The following is a 25,175-nucleotide window of genomic DNA, read 5'->3' as shown; positions in this document are numbered from 1 at the left end:
TAGAGGTCCTTTTTTTGTATATACACCATAATTGTAGAGAGCCTGTTCGAGTTTCTTGTTTGCAGTATATCAAGAATAAGGCTTGTAATGTCCATTCCATTTCTATCAATATTTCTCTTGATCTGGTTGGAACTGTTGGCTGGGTTTCAATTCAGATATGCGTCCCAGTGCCTTACATCTACCAAGCAGTTTTAAAGATATATCTGTTATTTCTGTCATTTAAGTATATACCACCTGCCCGACAGGTTGGAATTTCATGGATTCATTTTTCATCATTGCCCTGAAATAGATGTTTGGCGGGTACCCGAAATAAATATTTGGCTATCTACACGCGAGAGTTGACAATCTCGACGACTAGATAATAAAAGTTAGCACGGAAATGTCAAATGGGATCAGGAAAGGGTTCCAAAACGTACAGGCAGGCTTCAGACTGGCACCACCGACAAGGAAGCCATCGACATCAGCCTCCTTGGCGAGATCACGGCAGTTCTTCTCGCTGACGCTGCCGCCGTAGATGATGCGGGTGTTCTCGGCGACCTCAGGGGAAATATCCGTCTTCAACCACTCACGGATGGCGGCATGGACCTCCTGGGCCTGCTCGGTGGTGGCGACCTTGCCGGTACCGATGGCCCTGATCTGTTAGTACGGTAGGGTCTTTGGTTTGGTGAGGGTACAGGGACTGTCTATGACATACCAGATGGGCTCGTAGGCAATGACAACCTTAGACCACTGCTCCTTGGTGATGGACTGAGCAACAGCGCGGAGCTGGCGGGTAACCACGTCGATGGTCTGGTTGGCCTCACGCTCCTAGTTTGTGTGAGAAAGAGGATGTACTTTGTTGTTCCTGACAGAATGAGTTCGTCCTACCTCGAGACTCTCACCGATGCAAAGAATCACGCTGAGACCTCCGTCGATGGCGGACTTGGTCTTGCGGGCGACGAACTAGGATACCATCATCATCAGAGAAACATCGTCACGAAAGAAAAGAAATATTCAATCAATCAGGTCCATACGTTGTCGTCTTCCTTGAGGATCACCCGGCGCTCGCTGTGGCCGATGAGGGTCCACTTGATGTTGAGATCCTTGAGCTGCTCGACGCTGACCTCACCGGTGAAAGCACCGTTGGGCTTGTCGAAGACATTCTGGGCAGAGACCCCGATCTTCTCGTTGGCTGCCTGGCGAACCAGCTGCAGGTAGAGAGTCGGGGGGGCGACGACGACCTCGGTGTTAGGGTCGAGCTCGGCAGAGTTGAGGTTGTTGACGATGTTGGTGAGGCTTTCGCCGACACCGTTCCTGTTTTTTCACGGCGAGAAACCACGGTCAATGATGGATATTCATCTTCATCACGACGATCATTGATGGTATGATGCTATTCCGAGGGGCAGCTGCGGGGCACTCTCGGGAGAGGCAGGACAAGAACGTACATCTTGAAGTTACCTCCGACAAAGAATTGGCGAGGCATTCTGGCGGTATGCTGGGATGAGAGATATCTCCTCTGAGTTCTGAGCAAGGAAATGAAGAAAGCCAACGTGGTGGATGGAAGGTTGAGATGCAAAGAAGAAGAAGAGAAGGTCACCGGGAACAGAATGCGGCGAAAGTCGGCGGGGCAGGGGCAGGCAGGCTTTATCGATAAAGGCGGCTATACAATTACAAGCTCACCGAGGAATATCTCGGTGGCATGAGGGGATCTACACGGCCGAAAGGAATGGAAAGCTTGTTAAGATGGGTCGAATTGCATATGAAACATCCTGATATGAAAACATAGAGATCTTGTTCCAGACTGATCTGAGAAAAACCGAACTGAAGAAGAGGAAGAAGCCACTCCCAACGCTTCACTGGAGCAGACCGACGCTGCATCCGGACTTTTGTTTTGTTTTGTTTTGTTTTTTTCTTCTTTTTTTTGACATCATAGAATAGTGAAAGTGAAGAAAGCAAATGGTATTAAAAATATAGCACGGAAAGGTGGAAGAGAAACAGAAAGAGGGGTCATAAATCATGATACACATTAGTAGTATATTTCTCGAGGATGATAGCTCGAATATTTGTACGCAGAGCGCACCGAAGGTTCCCGCAGAGGCATTTGGCGCCCCGGGTTCATCATATTCATGTATCGGACCTCGTCTTCAAACGTCCGAGTCCGGGTTTCGAGTTCTCGCTCCCTGTGTCGGAGCTCGTCCGCCCGATCTTCGAGGATTCGGGCCCGGATCTGGTCATCTAGGGCTCGACGCTCCCTGGCCTTGTCACTGAAGGGATGGTCTGGATCCAGGGAAGGAATGATGGAGTCATACGCCTGGTAGAGGGAGTCGTGGTTGATGATCTCTGGCCGTGTCTGCAGTCCTCGGTGAGGAACTTCCGGATCCCGTACCATCCTGCCCTCTCTACGCGAAAGTCTGCTGTTTTCGAGGATGAGGTCAACTTGACCCGCGGGATACAGACGCCGATAGTTCCTGCCTTCGGTGATATGTTTGTTGGAAGGTTGTTTGCGGGAATGGGTGCGATAGACAGGCTCGAAGCGGCCCTCCTTTGGAGATTGCGTGCGCTGATGGAGACTGCCGCGTGCTTGAGCTGGTTTGTCCGGAAAGTCGTCTTCGTACACCGATGTGACGGAGCTACCGTCGGTGGAACAACACATAGAGTCGTCAGTTGCATCGCTGTTACAGTCGGAAAAAGAGTCGTCCACAGACTGTGCAGCAAGTTTTGGAGATTTGAGCGGCGGTCGAGGAGAGTGGGCCGGCTTATTAGTAGCGGCATTGGGCTTCCCGTGGCCTTGATTGCTGTCGAATTGATGCGTAGGCGGAAGAAATTGGGGAGGTGCATGAGGAGCTGACAGTCTGGGATCAGGACGTCCATTCACCTCTGGTCCGAGTGGCGCTCTTCCTAGACGAGGACCCATATTGTTAGGCCTCTGAGGCAATTGGTGAATGCCCCCTGATGCCATTTGAGACTGTGGACCCTGACCAGATGTACCAGGTCTATTCATCGCCGGCTGAAGCCCAGTGGGGACTTGGGTAGACCCAGGATAGGCCTGCTGGTGGTGAATCTGCGGCGGAAGATGCTGATGGGTAGCACCACGTCCCATTCCTGAATGGGAGGGACCGCCAACGTGCTGAGGAGGATGACCTCCGGGTCCTGGAAATAGACCGCCGATTCCTGGAACTTTGTTGAATGGCTGATGGCCAGTCTCCATAGTACGATTGTCAAACTTGGAAGTTCTTTCCTTCGTCCTAATCGGGGTATCTAGATCGACAAGATCGCCCAAGACAGCGTGCGGAGAGCTTCCATTGATGATGGAGAAACCCGGCCGCAACTTTCGCGCAACAATGACGTCCATGGATACGGTTTCGTAGTCTCCAGGCCTGGCACCTTTACCCTTGAAAGCCTTCTCGTCAGTGCTAACATAGGCACAGTACCATTCAAATTTCGGATCGTTAGACTCTCTTCGCCGTTCCTCGATTAGCCGGTCCACATGAGCACGCCTCAAAATAGAAAGTCCCTGGTACTGCTTAGCAGCAGAGTGTTTGCGGGTTTTCTTTTGCACCATCTTGGCCAAGTCGTTCTGACTGAGACGCATCTTTATCTTGTTGGCGCGGGTCCAGCTAGCTTTTTGTCCGGGCACCTCGGGCTCGGCCTTGGAGAAGGTAAAGCCTTCATAATAAGTAGTCTGAGTGCCAATGCCAATAGGGGGAACCCCCTGGAGTCTATTATTGACCTGAGCCGTGTCGGATCTGTGATTCGGGAGTTCATTGTCTCTGATGTTGAACCTTCCCATCTGGTCGACCAAGGTGGCGCCTGTAGGGGCGTGTTCCCCGAATCGAGAGCCAGGCCGGACTGAATTCGGAGGAAGCGATACCGATTCACAAAAGTCATCAAAGATTTCCCCACCATGGGATGAAGGTACGTGGGTTGGAGAAATAGGAATGTGGTGATTCATTTTCGTCTTGCTCTTGCTGTCAAGGTGAATAGGATCGATGTCAAAAGATCGTTGCAGTTGATAGCAGCGTATGGAGAAACGCAAATATATAGGGATTCTGGTTAAGAACGGAGAGTGTGTAAAGAGCTAAGGATGAAAGGAGACTCTGGGAGCAATGCTGGACAAAGGTGGTAAGATAGAAAGCATTAAGCCATCATAGTAATGACAAGAACTCTTCATATAGAACAGTTGGTCGGGAGGATAGACGAGATGCAAATTTAGAGCAGATTGTTGTTTTTGGATGAAAGGAAGATATCCGCTCTATATCAAATCCAACTCTCTTGCTTCCACTCTTTTGATTCATGTTGCACTTTGATAGATAACAATACTGCCTTGAGTTAACCCCCCAGGCTCGGCTGCAATCACGACTCGCCCGGGTGAAAGTCGAGCACTAATGCAGGTAAAATGCACCCGAAAACCAGGATATGCATCAAGATTGGCTGAAGCCTTGCGGCTCAGCGCGTTGAGGTTGTATTACTGGCAACCAACGATCGCTGTCCTGCCCGTCATCTTAACGCCCCGCAGCAAGCCATCAATAGGACGGGCGTTGCCCGAACAACGTGAACAAGACAGGTGATGGCTCTGATCAGCCACAGATGGTCAGAACTCTGGGTCGAATTGGCCTAGGCCTGTTATCGTTGACTGCAGGCAAGCAGGATACCTCAGGGATTTAGCCTCAGCGGAGAGGCTGTGCATGCAACCAAGGATAGTGTTCTAGAGAGGAACTACCGCGACTACTCCGTATCCTCAGGCCAAATAGCCAAGAGTCAGCGGAAAGCAATATCGCAACAGAAGACCAACAATCTTTCAGGGTTGACCATCATGCTCGCAAAGCCTCGTTCAACTCTGAAGACCGAGGAGAGTAGTAGTATTGCTGTTGCCTAGTGTTTACTCCCTGGTAACCAGGAGATATCCCTGTCGAATGCCGCTTTATCAAGGCTCGGACTTCATGAAATTTGATTATCCAGAAAAAGATGGCTAACCGGTGTCCATCCTAGTTGCTGTCAGCCGGGAGTGTATCATCTTTCCCTCCAGAGGTCTAAAAGGGTTCACACCATTATTCAGCCACGGGGCAACCCTAGTCGTCTCAATGACCCTTGAATCGGGCGCTGTCGATGGAAGGGTTTGGCTAGCCAGCATCAGAGGTTCTTTTTCGCCTCTGGCGTCTCGAACTATATCCATTGACTGCTCATTGTTAGCCAGAACGAACATCTCTACCACTCAAAAACCGATGTAGTGCCGCGAAGCGATACCCACGCTTTATTGACAGCCACCAACGATGGCACTTCGCCCTGAGCCGCGATACAAGATGATGACTGAGGCTGAAGAATTTCCCTCACCTCCCAGCTGAAACCCTTCCCCTCTGCATCCCGGTTGGTGAGGCAGCGAGTTTTCCTCACCGGTTGGAATGAGGCGGTTGCTCCCCTCATCCTTGGCTGTCAGCAGCTACACCGAGTATGGCCCTGGTGCTTGACGACAGACAGCGGATGTCCTGGCAAAGTGACATTGCCGCCTGAGAGCTTTTGAGTCCTCAGGCTCGCTGCTCACTAGCCTGTAGTCGCGTGACTTCTCTGCCTAAGGCTACCCATAACGTGATTCCCGTGCTGCAATCAAATAGCGGTTGAGAATCACTTATTCTAGGGAGATGCCATCCTGAAGAACCATTGCCTGACAGTTACCAATGACGATGCGATAATTAACTAACTACTACTAACTATCTTATCCTTATCACTAATGATAGATCAGCGAGGGGCGATGGCAATAATTCCCCACTTAAGGCCTCTCTGTCTTCGGCAGATTTTCCGACACTATTTTTTTTTTCCTTGGGCACACAAGTCACCTCCTTGACCGGATTTTTTTTCTCGTCACGCCACATTCTGTGCGACATATATTCTCGAGTCTCTGGTTTATTTCGCCCATCACAATTCGTTTTATATCATGTGCGCTGGACAGTTTTGACTCTCTGTACGCAATCGAACTCTCAAGGGCGCAGCAGCTCGCCTTACCGGACCTCCTCGTCGTTTCCCTTTACTCGCGCTTGAACGAGCCTTGACAAGCTCCTGCCGCCGAGGCAGGAGCTGGAAGAGGAACTCTAGTCGTATTATTGTTCATCACTACCGAAAGAATACGATTGACCTTGCCCGTAAGCAACAATGGTTTGCTAAGCGCCGCAAATCTGGGTGCGAAATTTGCTTGTCGACCACACATCGATACCGACAGCCTCCCTAACGTTGCCCTTGGCCGCATTTTGGAACAAGATTAAAATAAAGAACATCTGTGATTGATATTGAGAGAGCTATGGATGAGGAGGAGATTCCCGGCACCTGGCGTTTGGTCGACCATGGAGATATCATCCTCTCCCCGACTCCGACCAAATCTCCCAACGACCCGCTCAATTGGTCCTGGCCACGCAAGTACTGGCATGCGATATTAGTTTGCTTCCTTGCTGGTCTCACTGCCGCTACGTCGAACGATGCCGGATCGGCTTCCACCGGTCAGAATGAGGAATTGGGCATCTCCTACGGGAGCGAGAACACCGGTGCGGGCATTCTCTTCGTGACCATTGGAGTGGCCACCTACGTCCTCTCCCCGAGCTCTTGGTTGTATGGCCGACGTATCACTTACCTGATCTGTTTGGTGAGTGGTCTTGTCGGTGCGATTTGGTTTGCCAAGGTTGAGAACGCTTCCGACTCCATCTGGAATCAACTCTTCGTCGGAGCGTCCGAGGCCTGCGCCGAGGCAAATGTGCAGCTGTCCCTGACAGACCTGTTTTATGAACACCAACTCGGCCGGGTGATTGGTTTCTACGTCGCCGCCACTTCCATTGGTACCTACCTGGGGCCGTTGATCGCAAGCTACGTTGCTGATAGTCCGCTCGGGTGGCGTTGGATTGGCTGGCTGGCAGTTATTATCGGTGCCGCCACCATCGTGATCTGTTACTTTACCCTCGAAGAGACTGTCTTTGAGCGCCCGCCCGAGGACGCGACCCCGATCATTCACTGCACAAATAAGACCGAGGAGGATCCTGAACTAGCCCGCAAGGAGGCAGATGGGACCGCCGTAGGCCCGATGAACAGTAACAGCAACACCGGCTCTGATATCGCTCCCGATGTGACCGAGCTTGAGGACAAACCCAAGTCGTACTGGCAGCGCATCGCCATCATTACGCCCGCATCAAACCTCAAGGGCACGGGGTTCAAGCAGTACGTCTCACGGCTGTACCATACGCTTCGTCTCTTTACCTTCCCCGCCATCCTCTTCTCTGGCATTCAATGGGGCGCTCAAGACGCATGGTTGTCGTTCTACCTCACTCTGGAGGAAGACAATTGGATCGAAGGGCCTTGGTATTACGGCGATGCCGCCGTCGGGATCATGGAGGTCCCCTGTATCATCGGGGCGGTGATTGGTTGTTTCTACGGTGGCTATCTCTCTGACATCTTCGTCCTGTGGGCTGCGCGGCGCAATGGCGGCATGCGCGAAGCCGAGCAGCGGCTTTGGTTCTTGATCCCCTGTGCTTTCATTAGCACTGCGGGTATGCTGCTCTTCGGCCTCGGAACTGGGCATGGCTGGTCATGGCCCGTCCCGTACGTTGGTCTGGCATTCATTGGCTTTGGATGGGGTTGTGTCGGGGATTTGAGCATGACTTATGCGGCCGAATGCTACAGCTCATGCGTGTTAGAAGGTCAGTTCTTTCCCTCTCTCTCTCTCTCTTAATTTTTGAGTTCCCTTGACTAATGTTACCAGGAATGGCCTGCATCTCCTTCATCAACAATATCATCGCGTGCATTTTCACCTTCTGTGCGGAACCCTGGCTTGACCACGGCGTTAACTCAACTTTTATCGCCCTGGGAGTGTTGGATTTTGCAATCATCATGCTGACGCTACCCATGATCTACTGGGGCAAGTCGTGTCGCAAGTGGACCAACCAGCGGTATATTACCTTCCTCGAGATGAGAGATTCGATCTGATGTACTGGATTTGCTGTGGTTTTGGATTGGTGTGATGGGTGTACCACCAGAGTATTGTTTGGTTGTATACTATTGTTAATAGACAAAGAGGAGGTGGGGTATAACTAGATGATAGGTAGATAGATTAGTATTGGGTATATAGAGTGGAATAGAAGTAGATGGGGTTGAATTCATACTCCTCTCTTTCTACAAAGAATCTGATCTGATCTGTCTCTCTTTGATCTTCCCATTCATTCAATACATGGGAGTTCCACTGTGATACTTCTTTGTCTGGATGGCTTGTTTCAAGATCCGATACATTTTTATGTTCATTGTCCTCATGTTATTGTCTTTATTCTGACTTCTTTATTGATTCTTCTTATTCATCTAAGACAATGGCCTTATTAACAAAGCTCCCATCAATGAAAAAATATCCAACACCAATTCCATTTATTCAACCATTGTTATCATTCTATGCTTGACAGATTCTTTATTGAGACAAGGAAAATAACAAAAGAATAGAGGTCTTTATGTATATTTGATTGTGATCTGAACAGGCCTCCTCCGGATATATAAAATGCCCATTCTCTCCCTCTACCGGAGACAACCCAATAAGTAATCCAACATCATAATTATCCATCACATCGAGTCTCAATCTCTCTCTCCTTTTTTTTTTTTTTTAAGAACTTGTTACTTCTGCTACTCCATCTAATCCTACCAATGGCTAGAATCAAGGTTGGAAGGCCGGCTCAAGGGGTTCTGAAATGGCCACAGCGGGCCCAGAATAACCCCCAATGGAGAAATCACCTTGCATTCGTGCTGAGACGGCTGGTCGCCCCTCAGACCGAGGCAGATCGGTCGCTGTGCAACAAGAACCGCCGTCTGCGCGAGGTTCTCATCTCCCGCATGGGAGGACGCTTGGACGAGGATATCTCCAAGTGTGGGCATTTATCGACCAGACAGGTGCGGTGGGACAGCGACATCGCTGAGAGAACGATATACCCCGAACCCGAATCCCCCGACGGAGCACAAACGATTATACGTCGGGATCGCTGGGAGGAGGCAATGAGAAAGATTTGCACAACCATGGACAGGAAGTTGGAAGTTTATGGGTATATCGGGCGAGGAAGTGAGTATTGTTCCATTCATATATACCGTCACTAGGTTTGCTTTTTTTTTCTTTATGTTGATTGTGAAATTTGCTGACGAGATTGACTGTCTAGCCTATGGTACGATTTTGGTGGCTCGAGAGTCAGAGCCCGAGGACCCGGAGAACCCAAGGCATTATGCGATCAAAATCCATCATCACAAGTCGCTGGAATGGGCCAATATCCAAGGCCACTCGCCAACTATGGGCCTATGGAAGGATGATATGTACATCCCCATGGAGGCCATGGGGTTGGCCCTCGTCTGGAATAGCGATGTTTTCCCCTCGTTCGACTCGGTGTACACGCATAATGATTGGCATATGACAATCATGAGCGCAGCCCTCGACTATGACCCTATTCGTAATACGATCCCAGACGACGACGACGACGAAGATTGTGCGGCTATAAACCGCTTTCGTGCCTTCATCGGCACGCGCTGCTTCGACAAGAAGGATACGCTCCTCAACGAACAGCAGGCTTGCAAGGTGTCGTCGCAGATGCTCCGAGGCCTGAGAGAACTGCTTGATATGAACATTGTCCATGGAGATATCTCTCTCAACAATTTCGTGGTTGGTGAAGACTTTAGTGTAAGTGATCTCCCCCCTTGTTTGACCTTTGATGTTTCTGCTTTGCCAATACGCATACTAACAGCCAACAGACCAAGCTGCTCGATCTCGGCCTCATGTCTTTCGATGTACAGCAGGACAAGCTGGTCTTTACCGACTGGGCGTGGGTTCCATTCCATGAGTATCATATGTTGCCCGAAATGGCTATCGAATTCAGCAAGCCGGAAATCATCGCTGCCTACAAGACAGAACGGCAGCATAGGGTACATGTCAAAAGCCACGGTTCCATGATGGATCTGTGGAGATCCTCTTGCATTGCCTTCATGCTGGCCCACGGCCATGCCCCCTGGGAGAACCCTGAGTGGAACGCACATCTCGCTAGAGTTTGGAGAACTCACGAGTCGACTGGACTGCAGGACGGCGAAAACTACCGTGATTTTTGGAATGCCCGCATAGAAGAACGAAATGCTCGCCGTGATAGGATTATCAACGAAGAATGCCCCATGGCTGAACATTTGTCGCAGGATTGCATTGACGCCTTCCGAGTGATGCTCGCCCGCGACCCGTCGCAGAGACCAAATGTCGCTGAGTTGGAGACATTTCCTTGGTTCCAGAGCTCCTGGATGGACCAAGACCTCGGGCGACGTGCGCACTTTGTTTCCCATATCAAGGTTGACTTTGATGAAGGACATGGTCCGAGTGCCTGAGTGAAATGCAGATCGCTGTTTATTGCGAGCAGATCCAGAATCGCTAACTTGATGAGAGATAGATCGAGACGGCATCGACAGACAGGCCGATGTTCCCCGCTCCAAACTACAGCTAAGATGGTACATTAGAAGGGTTTATAGGCAAGCAATTTTCTTTTTTGTTCATGCTTCAACTCTTACCTTCCTTGTCCAGTTATCGTTTTGAATGTATATTGACTTTCCCAGAATTAAGCTGTATGATTGTTATAATTGTCGGGATCTTGCTAGCACTGTCCGAGTTGAACATACGTCAATGAGATACAAGCAAGGTGAGTTCCCCTAAAAAACGAATCCAAATCAAACTGGGTCTGCAACCCATCAGACCCCTATTCCCAAGGCATCGTATAGAACAAGTAGAGAAAACAACCGCGGAATGACAGTAATGAAAATGTCAGTGTATTATTGCAGCTTTCATCGCCGCAGGCTGTCAAGTCTGGCTTGGAGATCATCGTCGCTCGTGGTCGGCCCGCCACCAATAGCTTGGGCAACCCGCGTTTCTCCGACTGCAGTACTCTGTATACCAGTAGGAGTCTCCCCGAGCTGTGTGGAGAAAGGTTCATCAGCCTGCGTCAACAAGGAGCCTTTTTCAGCTCAAATGTAATACATACCGACTGGTTTAAATCGACGCCAATTTCGTCAAGAATCTCCTTGACGATTTCCTCTCCCTCTTCTTCATCGTCAATACCAGTCGCTTCGTCGATAGCGTCATCCATCATCTCTTGGCGTTCATCCATGATCTCGTTCTCCCGTTCAAACTCCATGGCAATACGTTGTAGGGCGGGAAGATTCATCTGCCGGTTCATACTACCCAAAAGCATTGTGGCCCCCTTCATAGACTGCATCATTTGCTCGTTGCTCCGCACAGTCTATATTTTGATAGGTATCAGTGTTTGTTCGATTCGGCTAGCGGGGAGGGGCAGATTTTCAGTACCTGGATGCGTAGTGAGATGGCCTGTAGCTGAGTGCGCATTTGATGGAATTTCTGGATGTATCTAATAGAAGAAAAGGAAAATGTTAGAGTATATAGTAGGGATTTTTTAGAGAAAGAGTGCACCTTCTCGTCCGAACCAAGTCCTTGGCCTGGATCTTGCAGGCACCAATTTGGCCATTCTTGGCACTCTTCTTGATGTCTTGGACCAGCTTCTTCTCCTGGTTCTCCAATTTGACTCTTTCCCGGTCGAGTTCACGCTGTGTCCTCTCGAGCGCTCTCTGGTGCTTGCGAAGACGCTCCGCAGGCGTCATGCGCTTTCCGAATGCCCACTCGACGATCTAGAGAAGCTCTGGTAAGCGGGGAAACGTGATAACAACAGGACCGGATCGTCGGTCTTACATTCATCTCGATTGTAGAAACAAAAAATACACAGATAAGGTAGTCTCTGTTAAGACATAAGCACACCAAGGACAGCAGGACTCTTTTCACACGGTTAGGCAGAGAGACGAACCTCGCAGTGACATCAAGCGTCAACGGCGTTGGACCGAAGCGCAGCGCCCGAACAGGAAAAGAGCGATAAGCATGGTCACGTGAAAGCGCTAGTACGATACAGGACTAGCTCTTTCCCTGTGAGGAATACCACCCGAAAGGCGAAACGATGAGGTGAGCAGGGGGGAAACATAATCTGTTCAGTGCCTCCATGGGTCTTGCCTTTCAGTCGCTCTGTTCATCGAGATTTTCGTCATGAGTCAGGAGTATTATCCTGGGGATGGTGCCCCTGCAGCGCGTGAGGGCTCATCCAAACGCCCCGGTGATGAAGAACTCGTTCAGAATCCTTTTTTCCCTAGACCCTCACCCGACTACATGGTGGTGGGAAATGGATCGACTTCAGAGAGCGCGACGGCGCTGATGACCTCGTTGAATGAAGATTCGGGCTATGGAGGGAGTATCGCGGATGATGGCTCGGTCGACGCCGATGCCAGAGCTTTGTGGCGCGCTGGTTTGATGGAAGACAGGCCGACACCGATACATACTCCCACGGCTCCCGGAGAGTGGAATCCAGCAGGTGTGAATTACGAGGAGACGATCAGAGAGGCCAGTCAAATGACTAACTTTGTGTTTTTTTCATAGCGGAACACGAGAAACACATCGTCGCAAGCCATGTTCACCAACTGCTTTAGTATGTCTGACCTGCGCGCGAGACTTGTTGGTTGGAGCTGGAGCTGATATTTTTTTTTTCGTTACTAGCAACTCAAATAGAACCAAGCTTGGACGTTCAATTTCGCGTACGATCGAGACCCTCAAGGAGCTCCAGGAGATGAACCGCCAGTGGCCTGCCCATTACCCGTCCATTCAAAACGTCCCGTCTTCCTCTCGACGACCATCTCTGCAGCAGACTCAGTCGGTCATTGACGCCACGGAATCCCCAGGTGACTCGCCGTCGCGACCTGGACTACTTCGACGTGCTGCGACATCCTTGGGACAAGATGGTGTGGCTGAGTCGAGCAGCGCTGCAGAGAGTCGAGGCTCGCCTGAACCGAGGCTGATGACCCCACAGATCGCGCAGGAATTCTCAATTCTGAAGCTGGATCTGAAGCTGGGTGCGTTGTCGCAAGCTGAATTGGTACACTCGCTAGAGAAAGGATCGATCGCTTCTCTCCTGGACGGAAAAATCAGCCAAAGCATCAAACATCTTCTCTCGCTGCGGGACAGAATTGAGGATACATCTAGCAAGGTCTTGGTCACGGGAGATCTAAACGCGGGAAAGTCAACCTTCTGCAATGCCCTGCTACGACGAAAAGTTCTTCCTGAGGACCAGCAGCCATGTACGAGCATTTTCTGCGAGGTTCTGGATGCGCGGGAAAACGGTGGAGTTGAAGAGGTACACGCTGTACACAAGGATCAACAATATGACCGCAACGACGAAAGCACCTACGATGTCTATGCTCTCTCTGAGCTTGAAAATATCGTGATTGATAATTACAAGTACATGCAGTGCAAGGTTTACGTGAAGGATGTGCGGACCATTGACGAATCTCTCCTCAACAACGGTGTGGTGGATATTGCGCTAATCGATGCTCCTGGGTTGAACTCGGACTCATTGAAGACGACGGCTGTTTTTGCCCGGCAGGAAGAGATCGACGTGGTTGTTTTTGTGGTTTCTGCTGCCAACCACTTCACCCTTTCTGCAAAGGAGTTCATCCTGAATGCTGCGCATGAAAAAGCATATATTTTTATTGTCGTGAATGGATTCGACCAGATTCGAGACAAGCAACGGTGCCAGCGGATGATTTTCGATCAAATCGGCAAACTCAGTCCTCGCACCCATAAAGAGGCCGCCGAACTCGTCCACTTTGTATCAAGCAATGCTATACCTGTTATGCCGGCGGTACCTGTCAATCAGTCCGTCTCTGGCAGCGGTGGTGGATCTGATCCTCATGGAGATGGTCCCGATGATGGTGGTGATGACCCAAGTAAGGGTGGGAAAGGCAAAGGGAAGGAGAAGGAGAAAATCCAGGATTTTGAGAATTTGGAAGGTGCATTGCGACGATTTGTCCTCGAAAAACGTGCACGCTCAAAACTTGCTCCTGCTCGGACCTACCTTTTGAACCTCCTAGCAGATCTGCACTCTTTGGCAACTGTCAATAGAGATGTTGCCCAGACAGAACTCAAGCGTGTGACGGAAGAACTGGCGGAGCTGGAGCCCGCCTACGAAGATGGAAAAAAGAGGAAGACGGAGCTGGGAGACGAAATTGAAAAATGCATCGATGATTCCTGCGACGACGTTTACAACCACACACGTTCGACCCTTACAGATAGTATTACTCAGGTTTCAGGAGCGGACTTGGGTGTTGTGTATCCGGGTCTGTTTGCTGCTTTCCAATATGCAGAGGACCTGAAGCAAGCTATGCTAGAGAAGATCTCCGAGTCTGTGTTCAACTGCGAAGATTATGCCCGCGACAAAACTGTGCAGGGTGTCGGTTTCATCCAGAATATCGGTCTGCTCCACGTTGGGGAAGACAAGTTCACTCCTCTCAATTTCCGTGCCGATATGATGTTCCGCCGGAGCCGCCGTCACACGTTGGCACGCCAAGTAGACACGGAAGTTGAGATCTGGGACTTCTTCGACCTCTCGGGCCTTTGGGAGAGTCAGGAGAAGGTGGCCGGGACCGGTATGGCGATGACAGCCGTGACTGTCCTGGGAGGAAGAGCCTTCGGTGGCATGAGCTGGGTCGACAGCGCGTTCAACGTTGCTAAGATCCTAGGGTCAAATAACCTGCGCCGCCTGCTACTCCCTGGCATTGTTGCTGCAGGTAAGCTACCCTCCCGTATTGTTTATACTATTTTCATTCTTGTCGTTATACGCTAACAAAAGATCTGTTGCAGCTGCCTTGACTACGGCATACATTCTCTCTTCGATTCCGTCGACACTCCCTCCTCGTCTTTCTCGAAAACTTGCGGCCACTCTTGAAGAGATGGACTATGTGCATTCCAACGCCACCCGCATCTCGTCCGAAGTGCGCCGGATTCTTCGTACGCCAGCCGCCAACCTACAAACCAGTCTTGCCCAAGGCATTGAGGATCTCGCAAGGAGAAAGCAAGAGGTCAGCAAGATCAAGGGTGAGAGCGAAGTTGCCAGCAAATACTTCAGCAATCTGTTCCGCGACAGCGCGGACACCCGAACCACCGTTCAAAACATCGATCTAGAGGGAACCGTGCCGGGTCCCGTGGGCGCCTATGGATCCTGATCGCCGTTCAGCTTCATCTTGCGTTCCCACTCTACGATGTGTATGATAGTTCTGGTTGCTTTGTGGCTGGCTTGTCTCTCTGTGTTCAATACGTTCTGGCGCTCTATACCATTGTTTTCTCTACACACGCATACAGACATTCTTCTTGCTCTTTTGCTTCCCCCTTCATATTATTCTTCCTTTTTCGCATCTCTTTACTCAATACCCTTCGCCCTCTGACCATCGTGCATGATGGCTGACAACCCTCTTTTATTATTTAATACGACTATTCCTTCTAACCTTCACTGTATTTTATCCTCCTGTAGTCTTCCCTCCCATACACACACCAAATCGAATAAAATGTGAAGGCATAAAGTAAACTGAGACATTCCCCCTAAGAACAACACTTGCGATGATCGCTTTCCTAATAAATAGACGGGATTTAGGGTCGGAATAGTCTGGTGTGCATCGGGCAAAATCGCGTGTCGATCATAAACTCAATTATTTCCGAATTCGGATTAGACGATCTTCAACTCTGGATGAGGGAAACTCTTCTCCCACTCTGAAGCGATCAAGGTATTCCTTCCCCTTGAACTTCTGTCTGGGCATTGATCCAGGTACTGCAACAATGGCCAGGCAGCTGCCACCATGGCTGAACCATTTCAACCCTCGAGACCTGAAGACCCTCTTTCGCTGCTGCGTGGCAGCGTGGGTAGCAGCCATCTTGATATTCATAAACCCCGCGCTCCAAACCATTGGAACTGCCACGTTCTTTGCCTGGTACGACATCCACGTTCTCCCATTCATACTATACTTCGAGTAGAGGATTGTGCTGATCCAGGTACAGCTTCACAGTGTTCATGATCCCTCCCTCGGGAATTCTCCTCCTCCAAATATTCCTGGCGATTACCATCCTTATCGGTCTCGGAATCTCCTGGGCATGGGGTGTCATTGCAATGAAGGCGGCTCTGGCCGCTAGACCATCGTCAGAGACTGCCGCCAAGCTACAGTTGTTACAACAAACGGCCGTTACGGATGCCAAAGCCACCGGCCAAAGTCCTACGGCCGTGGCGAAAGTCCTTATCTTCGAGGGATTCATGCTTGACACACGTGTCTCGGTGATCTACTTTGTCTTTGGCTGCGTCTTGATCTATTTTCTGGTACAGCCTCTTCGAACTGTTATTCTGGCCGAGTGGGTTTGCTGATCGCCCACAGGCTCGTCTTCGTGCTCAGAATCAAAAGTTAGCCTTTTTACAGATATTTGCGACGATCATAACGGATCTGTTTATGACCATTGGCCCTTTACTTTACGAGTTCCAGGGTACAATGCCCAAGGCGTTGATTATCCCTGCCGCGATTGGAATGGGAATCAGTCTGGTGTGCGCCATCCTCTTTTTCCCGCAGACGACTTCTCAAGCAGTTTTATCGACCACCTCACAGCTGATGGCTCTGATGCAAGCTCCCCTGCAGGAGTCTCTCTTTGAGCTGTCATCTGAGGTGCAGGCGGAAAACATCAATCGATTGCAACAGATCAAAGGACAAGCGCTGGGTATATACCGCTCACTTGAGGCAGCTGTCGGATTTCTTCCATTGGATATATGTATTGGCCGATGGAATGCCGAGGATCTTCGAAATCTTAAACAGCCACTTAGAGAGGCCTTGCTCTGCAGTATGATGCTGTTGGAGTACCATGTGAGCCGAGTCAAGACCGAAACCAAGCTCAGCGTCTCTCCCGCCGATTCAACCGGCGAGAAAGAGATCGATCGCCCAGTCGTTGGGCGTCACCAATTGATGGATAGTGCTCTTTTGCTCCAAGCGTTCCAAGATCCAAAGTATGAAGCACTCCGCACAGATACTATACAATCACTTCGGCAGACAAGCACTGAGATACGGCAAGCATGTCTAGACGCAATCGCTGCGATTACTGAGAGCATCAAGATTGAAAGTTCCAATGGACTATTTGCCACAACATCTGCAGAGAGCATTTCTCAACAAGACCAACGGAACAGAGCTATTATCACTCAATTAGAGGACGCTCGGTCGTCTTTTGCGTTCCACGCCACCGAAGGGCTTATTGGAACCCATACAGACCTTTTTGACTCTGATGGCTCTCTCAAAGCGGTGGAAGATCCACTTTCGGTTCTTCCATCCTTGCGAGGCATCACGATGGGCATGGTCTATGAGGAACGGATCATCGCCATGGCGCGATCTCTCGAGGGGATCCTTCGATACATCACGGCGCTGAGAGAAGTCCGCCAGAAGAAGCGGATATGGTTCCCCACAAAGATACGATATGCAGTCTCTTGGGCGTCTGGATCCAAGTCCTCTGCTCCGGTCCCTATGGATCGCGGCGTTAATGATCCGGATGCTGCTAGAGACGATGGAGACGAGCTAAAAGACATGCTTCGGACGACCAGGGGTTCGAGCTTTGGCCGTCGGCGAGGACTAGGAAAGGCCGTACTTGGAGCATATCACTGGCTGATCTGCCCTGAAGGGATGTTTGGGCTGCGCATGGTAGTTGTTACGATTGCCCTGGCTGTTCCAGCCGTGATTCCTTCGTCTGCTGGGTTTTATTATCGAGAAAAGGGCATTTGGGCTCTAATTATGGGCCAGACGACATTGCTCATCTACATGGCTGACTTCACCTTCTCTCTCATCTCGAGAGTGATTGGGACAGTGGTGGGGGGTCTACTGGGCTTGGTCACCTGGTACATTGGCTCTGGGAATGGTGGAGGAAACCCATACGGACTGAGTGCAATGCTGGCCGTGTCTATCGTCATCTTGATGTGGACCAGAGTCTTCCTACCGCCTGCTACCATGCAAGCTACCATCATGTCTGCTGCAACTTGCCTTCTCGTTATCGGATACAGCTATGATGACAAGTAAGTGACATCTTTCTTTTGAAGACATATTCCCCCAATATAGTACCCATGCTGATAACCATCTCTCAGGCATGTTACACAATATAGCGACACGGGTCTCGGTTATAGTGTGTTTTGGAGACGGTTGGTTCTTGTGTTCATCGGATCTACCGCTGCTTTAGTTGTCCAAGTCTTTCCTCGTCCCCCATCTGCCGCTCAGCACATCTCAAAATCGCTGGCGAATGTCATGGGAACCCTGGCAGACCATTATGCCTTGTTCCTCTCATCGTGGAACCAGGAAGACAGAAAGCTAGATCGAAGAGTGGAGAATCTGTCGCTGCATGTGGCAGAAAGCCTAGTGGCCATGCGAGGCCCTATTGCCTTGCTGCAGTTTGAATTCTCAAGCTCGCCGTTCAACAGTGCCGCTCTGACTGAACTGAGTACTCTCTGCCACTGCATCAACCGGAACCTCGGCCAGCTCCTAGTCCTGACCAATTCTCTTCCGATCACATATCAAGAACGATTCATCCGGACTATGGGCATTCTAGACCATCCAACCATCGGCGTCAACATGGCCATCTTCAGCGTGATCCAGCAGGCGTTGCGCACCGGACTACCCCTACCGGAATTTCTGCCCACGCCTCTGATTCGGCAATACCAGGACTACTGGCGTGTACATGGTGAGCAGCTCGACCTGCGCACAGATCATCTCCGACAGGCAGAGTATCGCATGTTCTGCGTGGCGATCCATTCATATCTCGACTTTGTCTCTGCTCTCGATGATCTGGTCCTCGTTGCCAAACAGGTGTTGGGAGAAACTCATATCGTGAGCGAGAATTTCATCAAGGTTGCTTGATTGACCTTCCCTGTTCTTGGACCAATCTTGTATAGTAATTAGGATATGTATATATATAGCAGTATATATATTTATATACCGTATTTTATATATTCCTCCACTTGCAACCTTTCAGGTAGTTATCCGTGGCGAGGGCTCATGGGTAAAAGGAAGACTCATGCTTATATTTTGTAGACTCTAGTACCCAAAAATACAACTCCTTGATGATGCAATGCAAGAGAAAGGAAGAAAGGAGGAAAAAGTATACTTCATGCTCTGTCATCACAACGTAGTATCCAAAAAATCATCCGGGGCCTTATTCCCCTGCCGGGTCCGTCGTCTACTTCTCCATCCCAGATCGTCCAGTTCCGTGACCTCCGCGACAAGCGTTTCCTGCTTCAAGGAAACAGGCTTTTTAGTCGTCAGCTTGCCTGCCTCGGCGAGGAACTTCTCCCTCATAGCCACTGCGTCGGGGTCCTCGTAGTTCAGCTGCGTCATGGCAGGCGCCTCGTTTTCGTCTTCATGTGGAACGGACGGGTCGTCTGTGAATTCGACGCGGGTGCCAGTCAACAAGGAGTTGAAGCTTTGTCCAGCCAGACTGTTCGCACGTGTAAGGGAGTGTCCGTCCGCGGAAGCTGGTTCGATCGTGCTACCGCAGCCATCGTCGTTGAGGGTATCGATGGAGCTGGCACGGGAGAAGATGGTCCCTTGCGCCGGGCGGGCTACTGTATTCGACGGAGCTCGTCCAAGGAGAGGCTTTCGTTTCCTCGACCGACCACCTTCAGTTTTGTCATTGCCGTCAGATAGGAGACGGCTGCTGTTTGCGGCTCGTGCTTGTTTGAGGAGCCCGCTCATAGCTAGGTCAAGCGCGCTGGAGCCCACGGAGGTGTTGGAGTGGTTGGAACCAGGTCTCTGGGCTGGAATCTCAGCGGCATCTTTCCCCATTTCTTTGGTAGGAGAGGAGGATGCAGACGGGGGCTGCATCATTCTCGCCTTGGTCAGATCTTTAGGCATATTACCATTCCTTTCTAGTCGTAGATCAGGCCCAGCATCCACCGCAGGGCTTGCTCTATTACTCCTCACAGATGCAGTCTTTTTCTCGACTGCTTCCCCCGGAGTACCTTGAGTTTGGCCATTAGTCTTGTTGGAAGAGATCGATGGCCGGTCCAGTTTCGAAGGAGTCGACCGGCTTTGTGAAGCCCTCTCGTCTTGAGAACCTGGTGTCTTTACTATGTATGATTCGAATGGCTTCTTTTGCCCACTTCTAACTGAGTCCCAGAACCAGTCTGCTGAAACCGCGTAAGCACCCCATTCGGAAGCGTGTCTTAATTTCTCATAACTTGCTGAGCGCGGATCATTGCAAATCAAGATAGAGGCCTTTGGTGTCAAGTATTCGTCATATGAAGCCCCTACACACTTTTGAGCAAAGGGACAATTGCGAATTGGGAGGTTATCTTACCCATAAGTGTAACCACCTTGGACAAGTGGAGCAGTTCTATACGAGCGAAACCGGTTGAACATATCCTCAAACCATTGAAACCTGTCATATTTAGCGATGAGGTTGATTCTACTTCAGATAGCCGAAGGAGGATTTACCTGCGATAGGGAATCTTGGAAATGGCTTGTTCGCAACATGCGAATCTGGCGATACCAAAGCCTTGACATCCAAGCATTGCTCCAGCCACATATCAGTCACCACTTCACATTCGAAGGCCATGTCGTCTGTACAAGGTATTTGACTCTTGGGCATTTTGTATGGAACAATCGTGTACAATCCGTGTCCTGTCTTGGGTATTTCTGGGCGGGCAAACTCGCTCAAAGAAGCGACTAGTTGGGCACCATTGAATTCGAGGTGATGGCTCAGCACTTTGACCTGTATAAGCATTAGATGGTTTCCTTTGATTTGGAATATTTCAATGGAGAACAGACCTGTTTTTCCGAGAAACCGTGGATGAAGAAATAGTACCCATGTAGGAAGCCATTTGAGCTGTCGCCCTCCTGCTCGAGCGCAGGCTCAGGCCGAAAATCAAGAGTTGTCTCACTGGCAAACGACTTGCTCTCTTGAAGCTGGAGTACAGGCCTGGCAGGGAGAATTTCACTCTGTTGGCGCTGAAGGGATCTCTTTGATTCCGAGATATCAAAGCCTCCGCCCATGATATCTCCCCAAATTCCCTCATTCTGATCTACCAATTTAGTGCTGGCAACCCGCCGCAGTTTCCTTGGACGCGGGTTTGACGAGTCGTCTTCATTAGGGGCTTTAGTTTTGATGGTGGGAGTTGAGCGGTTCCAGGCGCCTTCGCCTTGCTGCTCTGCAGGCACAAGAGGATGGTAGAGAGTCTCTTCCAGCACCATGCCTCGTTCTACACTGTCAGTGAACCACTTCATACTGACAACCTTGACGTTCCACTGTGTCGCAAACTTGTACTTCTGGCCCTCGGTCCCTCGTGAAATGAGGTGGGTGACGGTCTTTGTGAGATCCTTCCTGAACTCAGCACCGTGAGCCATCGCCTGTTCTCGAATATAGTTGCGGAAGGCCACTGTGGTATTCAGCAAAGGAACCTTCCCAGTAAGCTTCAATGAGAATAATTGACGCACTGTCTTCAAATCCTGTAATACAGATCGCAAGGCCCATGAATGTAGGAAGCCTGTACTGTTCCTCCAATGCCCGGATGTCTGTATCTCCGCCCTGCATCCATGATTGTCGGACAGCCTCAATCCAATCCGGCTTGAGGACAATGACGTCGGACCGTTCCCGAGCAACAAACTTGTATTTTGCAGTATTCAGTTCACCGACGAGTAGATGCGTGACATCGGAGGTCAGATCGAACTTATGCGTAGCGCCCATTTCACCTGCAATTGTGACCAGATCGGTCTATAAAATCCGCACAACACTCAATCAGCTTCGTCTCAGAGACCAGAATAGCGATTCTTCTCCCAAACTCACCCTCTGCTCCGGTAAAATAGACGTGAAGCAAAGAACCACCCCCGCCAGAGGGTGCTCCCTGTCTGAAAACGCCGTCAGCCACGGGTTCCGAATATCAGGGCGTCGGTTGCGCCGTCCAACTTACTCGAAGTAGCTTTCTCTGCCATCCTTCATGATTGGCACAGTCACCTTCTCCCCGTCTGCTAGTGGGAAGTCATCTGGAGTGCCTGGATCCTTATCGCGCACGCATTATTGTTCGGTTTTCGCGCGTCGCTAATCGCTATTTAGTTACGTGGTCACGTGAGCGCCATGCCGGTCCTCTTGGGAGCCCCTTCCAGGGACATTTCTTCGCCAATTCTCAGGAATGAGTGAGATGCCTCTATAAATCTAGTAGTCATTGCCTACCTATCAGCTGCGGTACATTTGGAAGGGACCTGCATTGATGGCATCGAGAATAGCAGAATATACGCCGTATCTCGTCAGCAATATCAATACAGACTATGTAGCGCCTTGCTTGCGAATATTCCATAGCATTTACTATCCCAGCTCATTAGCGATTGCATACTATCATAGCCACCCATTATTTCAAAGCCAAACATCTAATCCCACTGGTTATCCAGCGCATCGTGCTTCTTGCAGCAGGGGTTGTCCTCCGTGGTAATCTTATCTACATCACGTGCGATACGCCCGGCGCGTCTATCGTGCAGCGCGACTCCCTCGACAGGCTCCAGAGGAAAAAAGATCCCCGTCCAGATTGTACAGAGTGTATTGCAGCCGCTCTTGGCCGACATTTCCCTCTTCGGCTCTCTTTTATGTATGGGTTGACGGTCTTTAAACGCTGTTTGCTTCCACCTCAACGCGTCAATTCCCATGGTGCAAAGATTGCTGGGCGGATCGTCTCCAGGTGTGCGACATCTTACGGGCGCCTAGAGAGCGCGGAGGGGTTGGCCATGTTTAAGAAAGCGGTCCAGGATCATACCGGCTCGGTGAAGCCTCTGCAGTCGACGTTGGTTCGTCCGAACACGGGGGGGATTCAATCCAAGTCCACGGCACAGTCGATCGGCGTGAAACGGAAGATCGAAATGGTCAACGCGGGGACGTCTGCTCTGGGTTCGCTGCACAGCGCGGTCTATTTTGACGAGAACGATTTCGACGATGATCTTGATCTAGACCTGGAGGAGCCCACGCCGTTAGGCGAACCGAAAAAGGATCCGTCAGCAGGTTCTACCTTGCAGGAGTCGATGCTGAAAGGCTTTGCTGCAATGGATGTTCTATCGACTCAAACTGGTTCGGCGAGATCTTCTCACACTGCACAGACCAGCACACAAAGAACTTTGATGACGGCACCCGATGTGAACTATCCAGAGCTGCCTCCCCTACCGGCAAGAGAGGCTGCTGTTCCGTCAAGCAGCGCCCCGTTACCCTGGTCATCCTCTCCGCCGTCCCACAAGCTGCCTCCTCCTAAACGCCGAACATTGCCATGGCAGACAGAACAACAACATACGGCTGGAAAGAAGGTTCCTATTACCCCTGCCCGCCAAAAGCCTACCTTTGCATGGAACAAGACGGCAAGCGCAATCAAGGAGGAACAAAAGGAGATGCGGCGGCAGTCGAAGAAACTTCAGCAAGCAGAGGCCGTTGCCAAACATGTGCCATCTCCCTCGATTGTTCCCGCAGTATTCCTCAGTGAGGAGCAGCGCGGCGTTCTCGAAGCCGTGGTCGACAAGGGGAAAAGCATCTTCTTCACCGGCTCTGCAGGAACCGGCAAATCGGTTCTCATGAGGGAGATCATCAGGAAGCTACGAAAAAGGTACCAGAAAGAGCCAGATCGGGTTGCAGTGACTGCATCCACAGGTCTCGCTGCTTGTAATATCGAGGGTGTCACCCTGCATAGTTTTGCAGGTATCGGACTGGGCAAGGAGCCAGCTGCAGAGCTTGTCAAAAAGGTCAGTGCCGACCCATTCCTTTGAGGTCTGAGTTGGCGTGCTAATTTCTTTCTTTTCTCGGGTATACAGATCAAGAAGAATCAGAAGGCTCGGAACCGCTGGCTACGTACCAAAGTCTTGGTCGTAGATGAAGTGTCTATGGTTGATGGAGATCTTTTCGACAAACTGGAAGAGATTGCAAGAAGAATAAGAAACAACGGACGTCCTTTCGGCGGTATTCAGCTCGTCGTTACCGGTGATTTTTTCCAACTACCTCCTGTCCCAGAGTCAAACGGCCGAGAAGCGAAATTTGCATTCGATGCAGCGACCTGGAACACATCGATCCAACACACTATTCTTTTAACGCACGTCTTCCGCCAAAAGGATCCTGAATTCGCTGAAATGCTGAATGAGATGAGACTGGGGAAAATCACACCTCGCACTATTCAGGCGTTCAAACAGCTTTCTCGACCTCTCGATTTCCATGATTCACTAGAGGCCACAGAACTGTGAGACAGCCCTCCCTACTTTAAGAACATAACCCCCATTTGGCCAGTGCTAACGATCCTCCAGATTCCCTACTCGAGCAGAGGTGGAGAATGCAAACAACGCAAGAATGGAAAGACTCTCTGGAGAAGTGATGACTTTCCGCGCCGTTGACAGTGGTACCATACAAGATCAACAAATTCGGGATAAACTACTATCCAACTGCATGGCTCCACAGGTGATGCACCTGAAGAAAGGATCACAGGTCATGTTGATTAAGAACATGGAGGATATGCTTGTAAACGGGTCTATCGGACGAGTTGTGGCCTTCATGGACGAGGCGACCTTTGACTACTATCGTGAAAACGAGGATGACTTTGCCGGCGAGGGCTCTCCCAGCGATGAAGAACGCGCGAGTCGTGCCCGCAAAAAGCTCAAAACCCTTGCCAACAAGGACGGCGCCATTACAGTCACCCGAAAGTGGCCCTTGGTATGCTTTGTTCTTGCCGATGGCACGGAAAGACACTTGCTGTGCCAGCCTGAGTCGTGGAAGATTGAGCTTCCCAACGGTGAGGTGCAGGCCCAACGCCAACAAGTGCCATTAATTCTTGCCTGGGCTCTGTCAATCCACAAAGCTCAGGGCCAAACTTTGCAACGGGTCAAGGTTGATCTTGGTCGAGTCTTTGAGAAAGGACAAGCCTATGTTGCACTCAGCCGTGCAACCTCGCAAGCCGGCCTCCAGGTGACACGCTTCGACGCACGGAAGGTCATGGTGCATTCCCGAGTTGTGGATTTCTATTCCAACTTGGTCAATATCAGCCAAGTGATCTCAACAAAGAAATCCAATCCGCAGCCTCCGTCAACAGAGGTCTCCCAAAACAAACCAAAGTATGGCGAAGACTTTGACGACGAGGAGTTCCTCGAGCATCTACTTTACGAGGCGTAACACCAATAACGACAACTCTCTCTCCCTTTCCGTTCTTCTTTCCTGCTCTTTTCCCCCTTGCGGGTGGCTTTTGTCGTTCGTCACTTATCCATATACCATAGATCTTTAGATGTTTCCACGGCATGTATTTTAGCCTGCTATATTAGGGATTCTTTACCGGGAA

General features: G+C 50.4%; 8 protein-coding genes across 8 annotated transcripts; 4 read left to right on the top strand and 4 right to left on the bottom strand.

Annotated features, from left to right (window-relative positions):
* Positions 1-325: 325 nt before the first annotated feature.
* On the bottom strand, positions 326-1,462 carry ASPZODRAFT_138198 (hypothetical protein; the record flags this gene model as incomplete). Its single annotated transcript, XM_022724426.1, has 6 exons — positions 326-354; positions 417-631; positions 695-807; positions 868-942; positions 1,014-1,293; positions 1,425-1,462. 6 exons carry the CDS (start codon positions 1,460-1,462, stop codon positions 326-328), a joined length of 750 nt encoding a protein of 249 aa, XP_022585585.1.
* A 543-nt stretch (positions 1,463-2,005) lies between these two features.
* On the bottom strand, positions 2,006-3,931 carry ASPZODRAFT_138197 (hypothetical protein; the record flags this gene model as incomplete). The annotated part of the gene is made up of 1 exon (XM_022724425.1): positions 2,006-3,931. The coding sequence occupies one exon, from the start codon at positions 3,929-3,931 to the stop codon at positions 2,006-2,008; it is 1,926 nt and encodes a 641-aa protein (XP_022585584.1).
* A 2,337-nt stretch (positions 3,932-6,268) lies between these two features.
* ASPZODRAFT_148435 (hypothetical protein) lies at positions 6,269-7,938 on the top strand (the record flags this gene model as incomplete). Its single annotated transcript, XM_022725371.1, has 2 exons — positions 6,269-7,652; positions 7,715-7,938. The coding sequence occupies 2 exons, from the start codon at positions 6,269-6,271 to the stop codon at positions 7,936-7,938; spliced, it is 1,608 nt and encodes a 535-aa protein (XP_022585583.1).
* Positions 7,939-8,703: 765 nt separating this feature from the next.
* On the top strand, positions 8,704-10,684 carry ASPZODRAFT_314313 (hypothetical protein). Its single transcript, XM_022728219.1, has 4 exons — positions 8,704-8,797; positions 8,845-9,652; positions 9,724-10,479; positions 10,564-10,684. Exons 2-3 carry the CDS (start codon positions 9,026-9,028, stop codon positions 10,336-10,338), a joined length of 1,242 nt encoding a protein of 413 aa, XP_022585582.1. The 5' UTR covers positions 8,704-8,797; positions 8,845-9,025; the 3' UTR covers positions 10,339-10,479; positions 10,564-10,684.
* Positions 10,638-11,842, bottom strand: ASPZODRAFT_313965 (hypothetical protein). Its single transcript, XM_022728218.1, has 6 exons — positions 11,820-11,842; positions 11,708-11,753; positions 11,432-11,646; positions 11,309-11,369; positions 10,986-11,243; positions 10,638-10,917 (listed from the first exon to the last, which is right to left on the bottom strand). The coding sequence occupies exons 2-6, from the start codon at positions 11,711-11,713 to the stop codon at positions 10,789-10,791; spliced, it is 669 nt and encodes a 222-aa protein (XP_022585581.1). The 5' UTR covers positions 11,714-11,753; positions 11,820-11,842; the 3' UTR covers positions 10,638-10,788.
* A 210-nt stretch (positions 11,843-12,052) lies between these two features.
* On the top strand, positions 12,053-15,057 carry ASPZODRAFT_55039 (hypothetical protein; the record flags this gene model as incomplete). Its single annotated transcript, XM_022728513.1, has 4 exons — positions 12,053-12,374; positions 12,440-12,488; positions 12,557-14,622; positions 14,696-15,057. 4 exons carry the CDS (start codon positions 12,053-12,055, stop codon positions 15,055-15,057), a joined length of 2,799 nt encoding a protein of 932 aa, XP_022585580.1.
* Positions 15,058-15,614: 557 nt separating this feature from the next.
* Positions 15,615-18,853, top strand: ASPZODRAFT_127074 (hypothetical protein). Its single transcript, XM_022721646.1, has 4 exons — positions 15,615-15,816; positions 15,884-16,196; positions 16,252-17,918; positions 17,988-18,853. Exons 1-4 carry the CDS (start codon positions 15,665-15,667, stop codon positions 18,751-18,753), a joined length of 2,898 nt encoding a protein of 965 aa, XP_022585579.1. The 5' UTR covers positions 15,615-15,664; the 3' UTR covers positions 18,754-18,853.
* A 161-nt stretch (positions 18,854-19,014) lies between these two features.
* On the bottom strand, positions 19,015-21,822 carry ASPZODRAFT_148431 (hypothetical protein; the record flags this gene model as incomplete). The annotated part of the gene is made up of 7 exons (XM_022725370.1): positions 19,015-20,141; positions 20,192-20,272; positions 20,329-20,605; positions 20,662-21,269; positions 21,328-21,604; positions 21,677-21,738; positions 21,801-21,822. The coding sequence occupies 7 exons, from the start codon at positions 21,820-21,822 to the stop codon at positions 19,015-19,017; spliced, it is 2,454 nt and encodes an 817-aa protein (XP_022585578.1).
* Between the last annotated feature and the right edge of the window lie 3,353 nt (positions 21,823-25,175).

The sequence above is a fragment of the Penicilliopsis zonata genome (genome assembly GCF_001890105.1).
Source record: "Penicilliopsis zonata CBS 506.65 unplaced genomic scaffold ASPZOscaffold_1, whole genome shotgun sequence".
Taxonomy (NCBI): domain Eukaryota; kingdom Fungi; phylum Ascomycota; class Eurotiomycetes; order Eurotiales; family Aspergillaceae; genus Penicilliopsis; species Penicilliopsis zonata.
Note: the sequence above shows the minus strand (reverse complement) of the source record. Positions and strands in the feature narration are given on the sequence as shown.

Excerpts from the sequence above, each read along its gene's own strand:
- ASPZODRAFT_314313 (XM_022728219.1), top strand. The coding sequence starts at position 9,026 with ATGGGTATATCGGGCGAGGAAGTGAGTATTGTTCCATTCATATATACC. Across the intron at positions 9,653-9,723 it reads TGGTTGGTGAAGACTTTAGT|ACCAAGCTGCTCGATCTCGG; the intron begins GTAAGTGATCTC and ends AACAGCCAACAG.
- ASPZODRAFT_313965 (XM_022728218.1), bottom strand. Across the intron at positions 11,370-11,431 it reads GACTTGGTTCGGACGAGAAG|ATACATCCAGAAATTCCATC; the intron begins GTGCACTCTTTC and ends TTCTTCTATTAG. Across the intron at positions 11,244-11,308 it reads CCATCTCACTACGCATCCAG|ACTGTGCGGAGCAACGAGCA; the intron begins GTACTGAAAATC and ends ATCAAAATATAG.
- ASPZODRAFT_127074 (XM_022721646.1), top strand. The coding sequence starts at position 15,665 with ATGGCCAGGCAGCTGCCACCATGGCTGAACCATTTCAACCCTCGAGAC. Across the intron at positions 16,197-16,251 it reads GCGTCTTGATCTATTTTCTG|GCTCGTCTTCGTGCTCAGAA; the intron begins GTACAGCCTCTT and ends GATCGCCCACAG. Across the intron at positions 17,919-17,987 it reads GGATACAGCTATGATGACAA|GCATGTTACACAATATAGCG; the intron begins GTAAGTGACATC and ends ACCATCTCTCAG.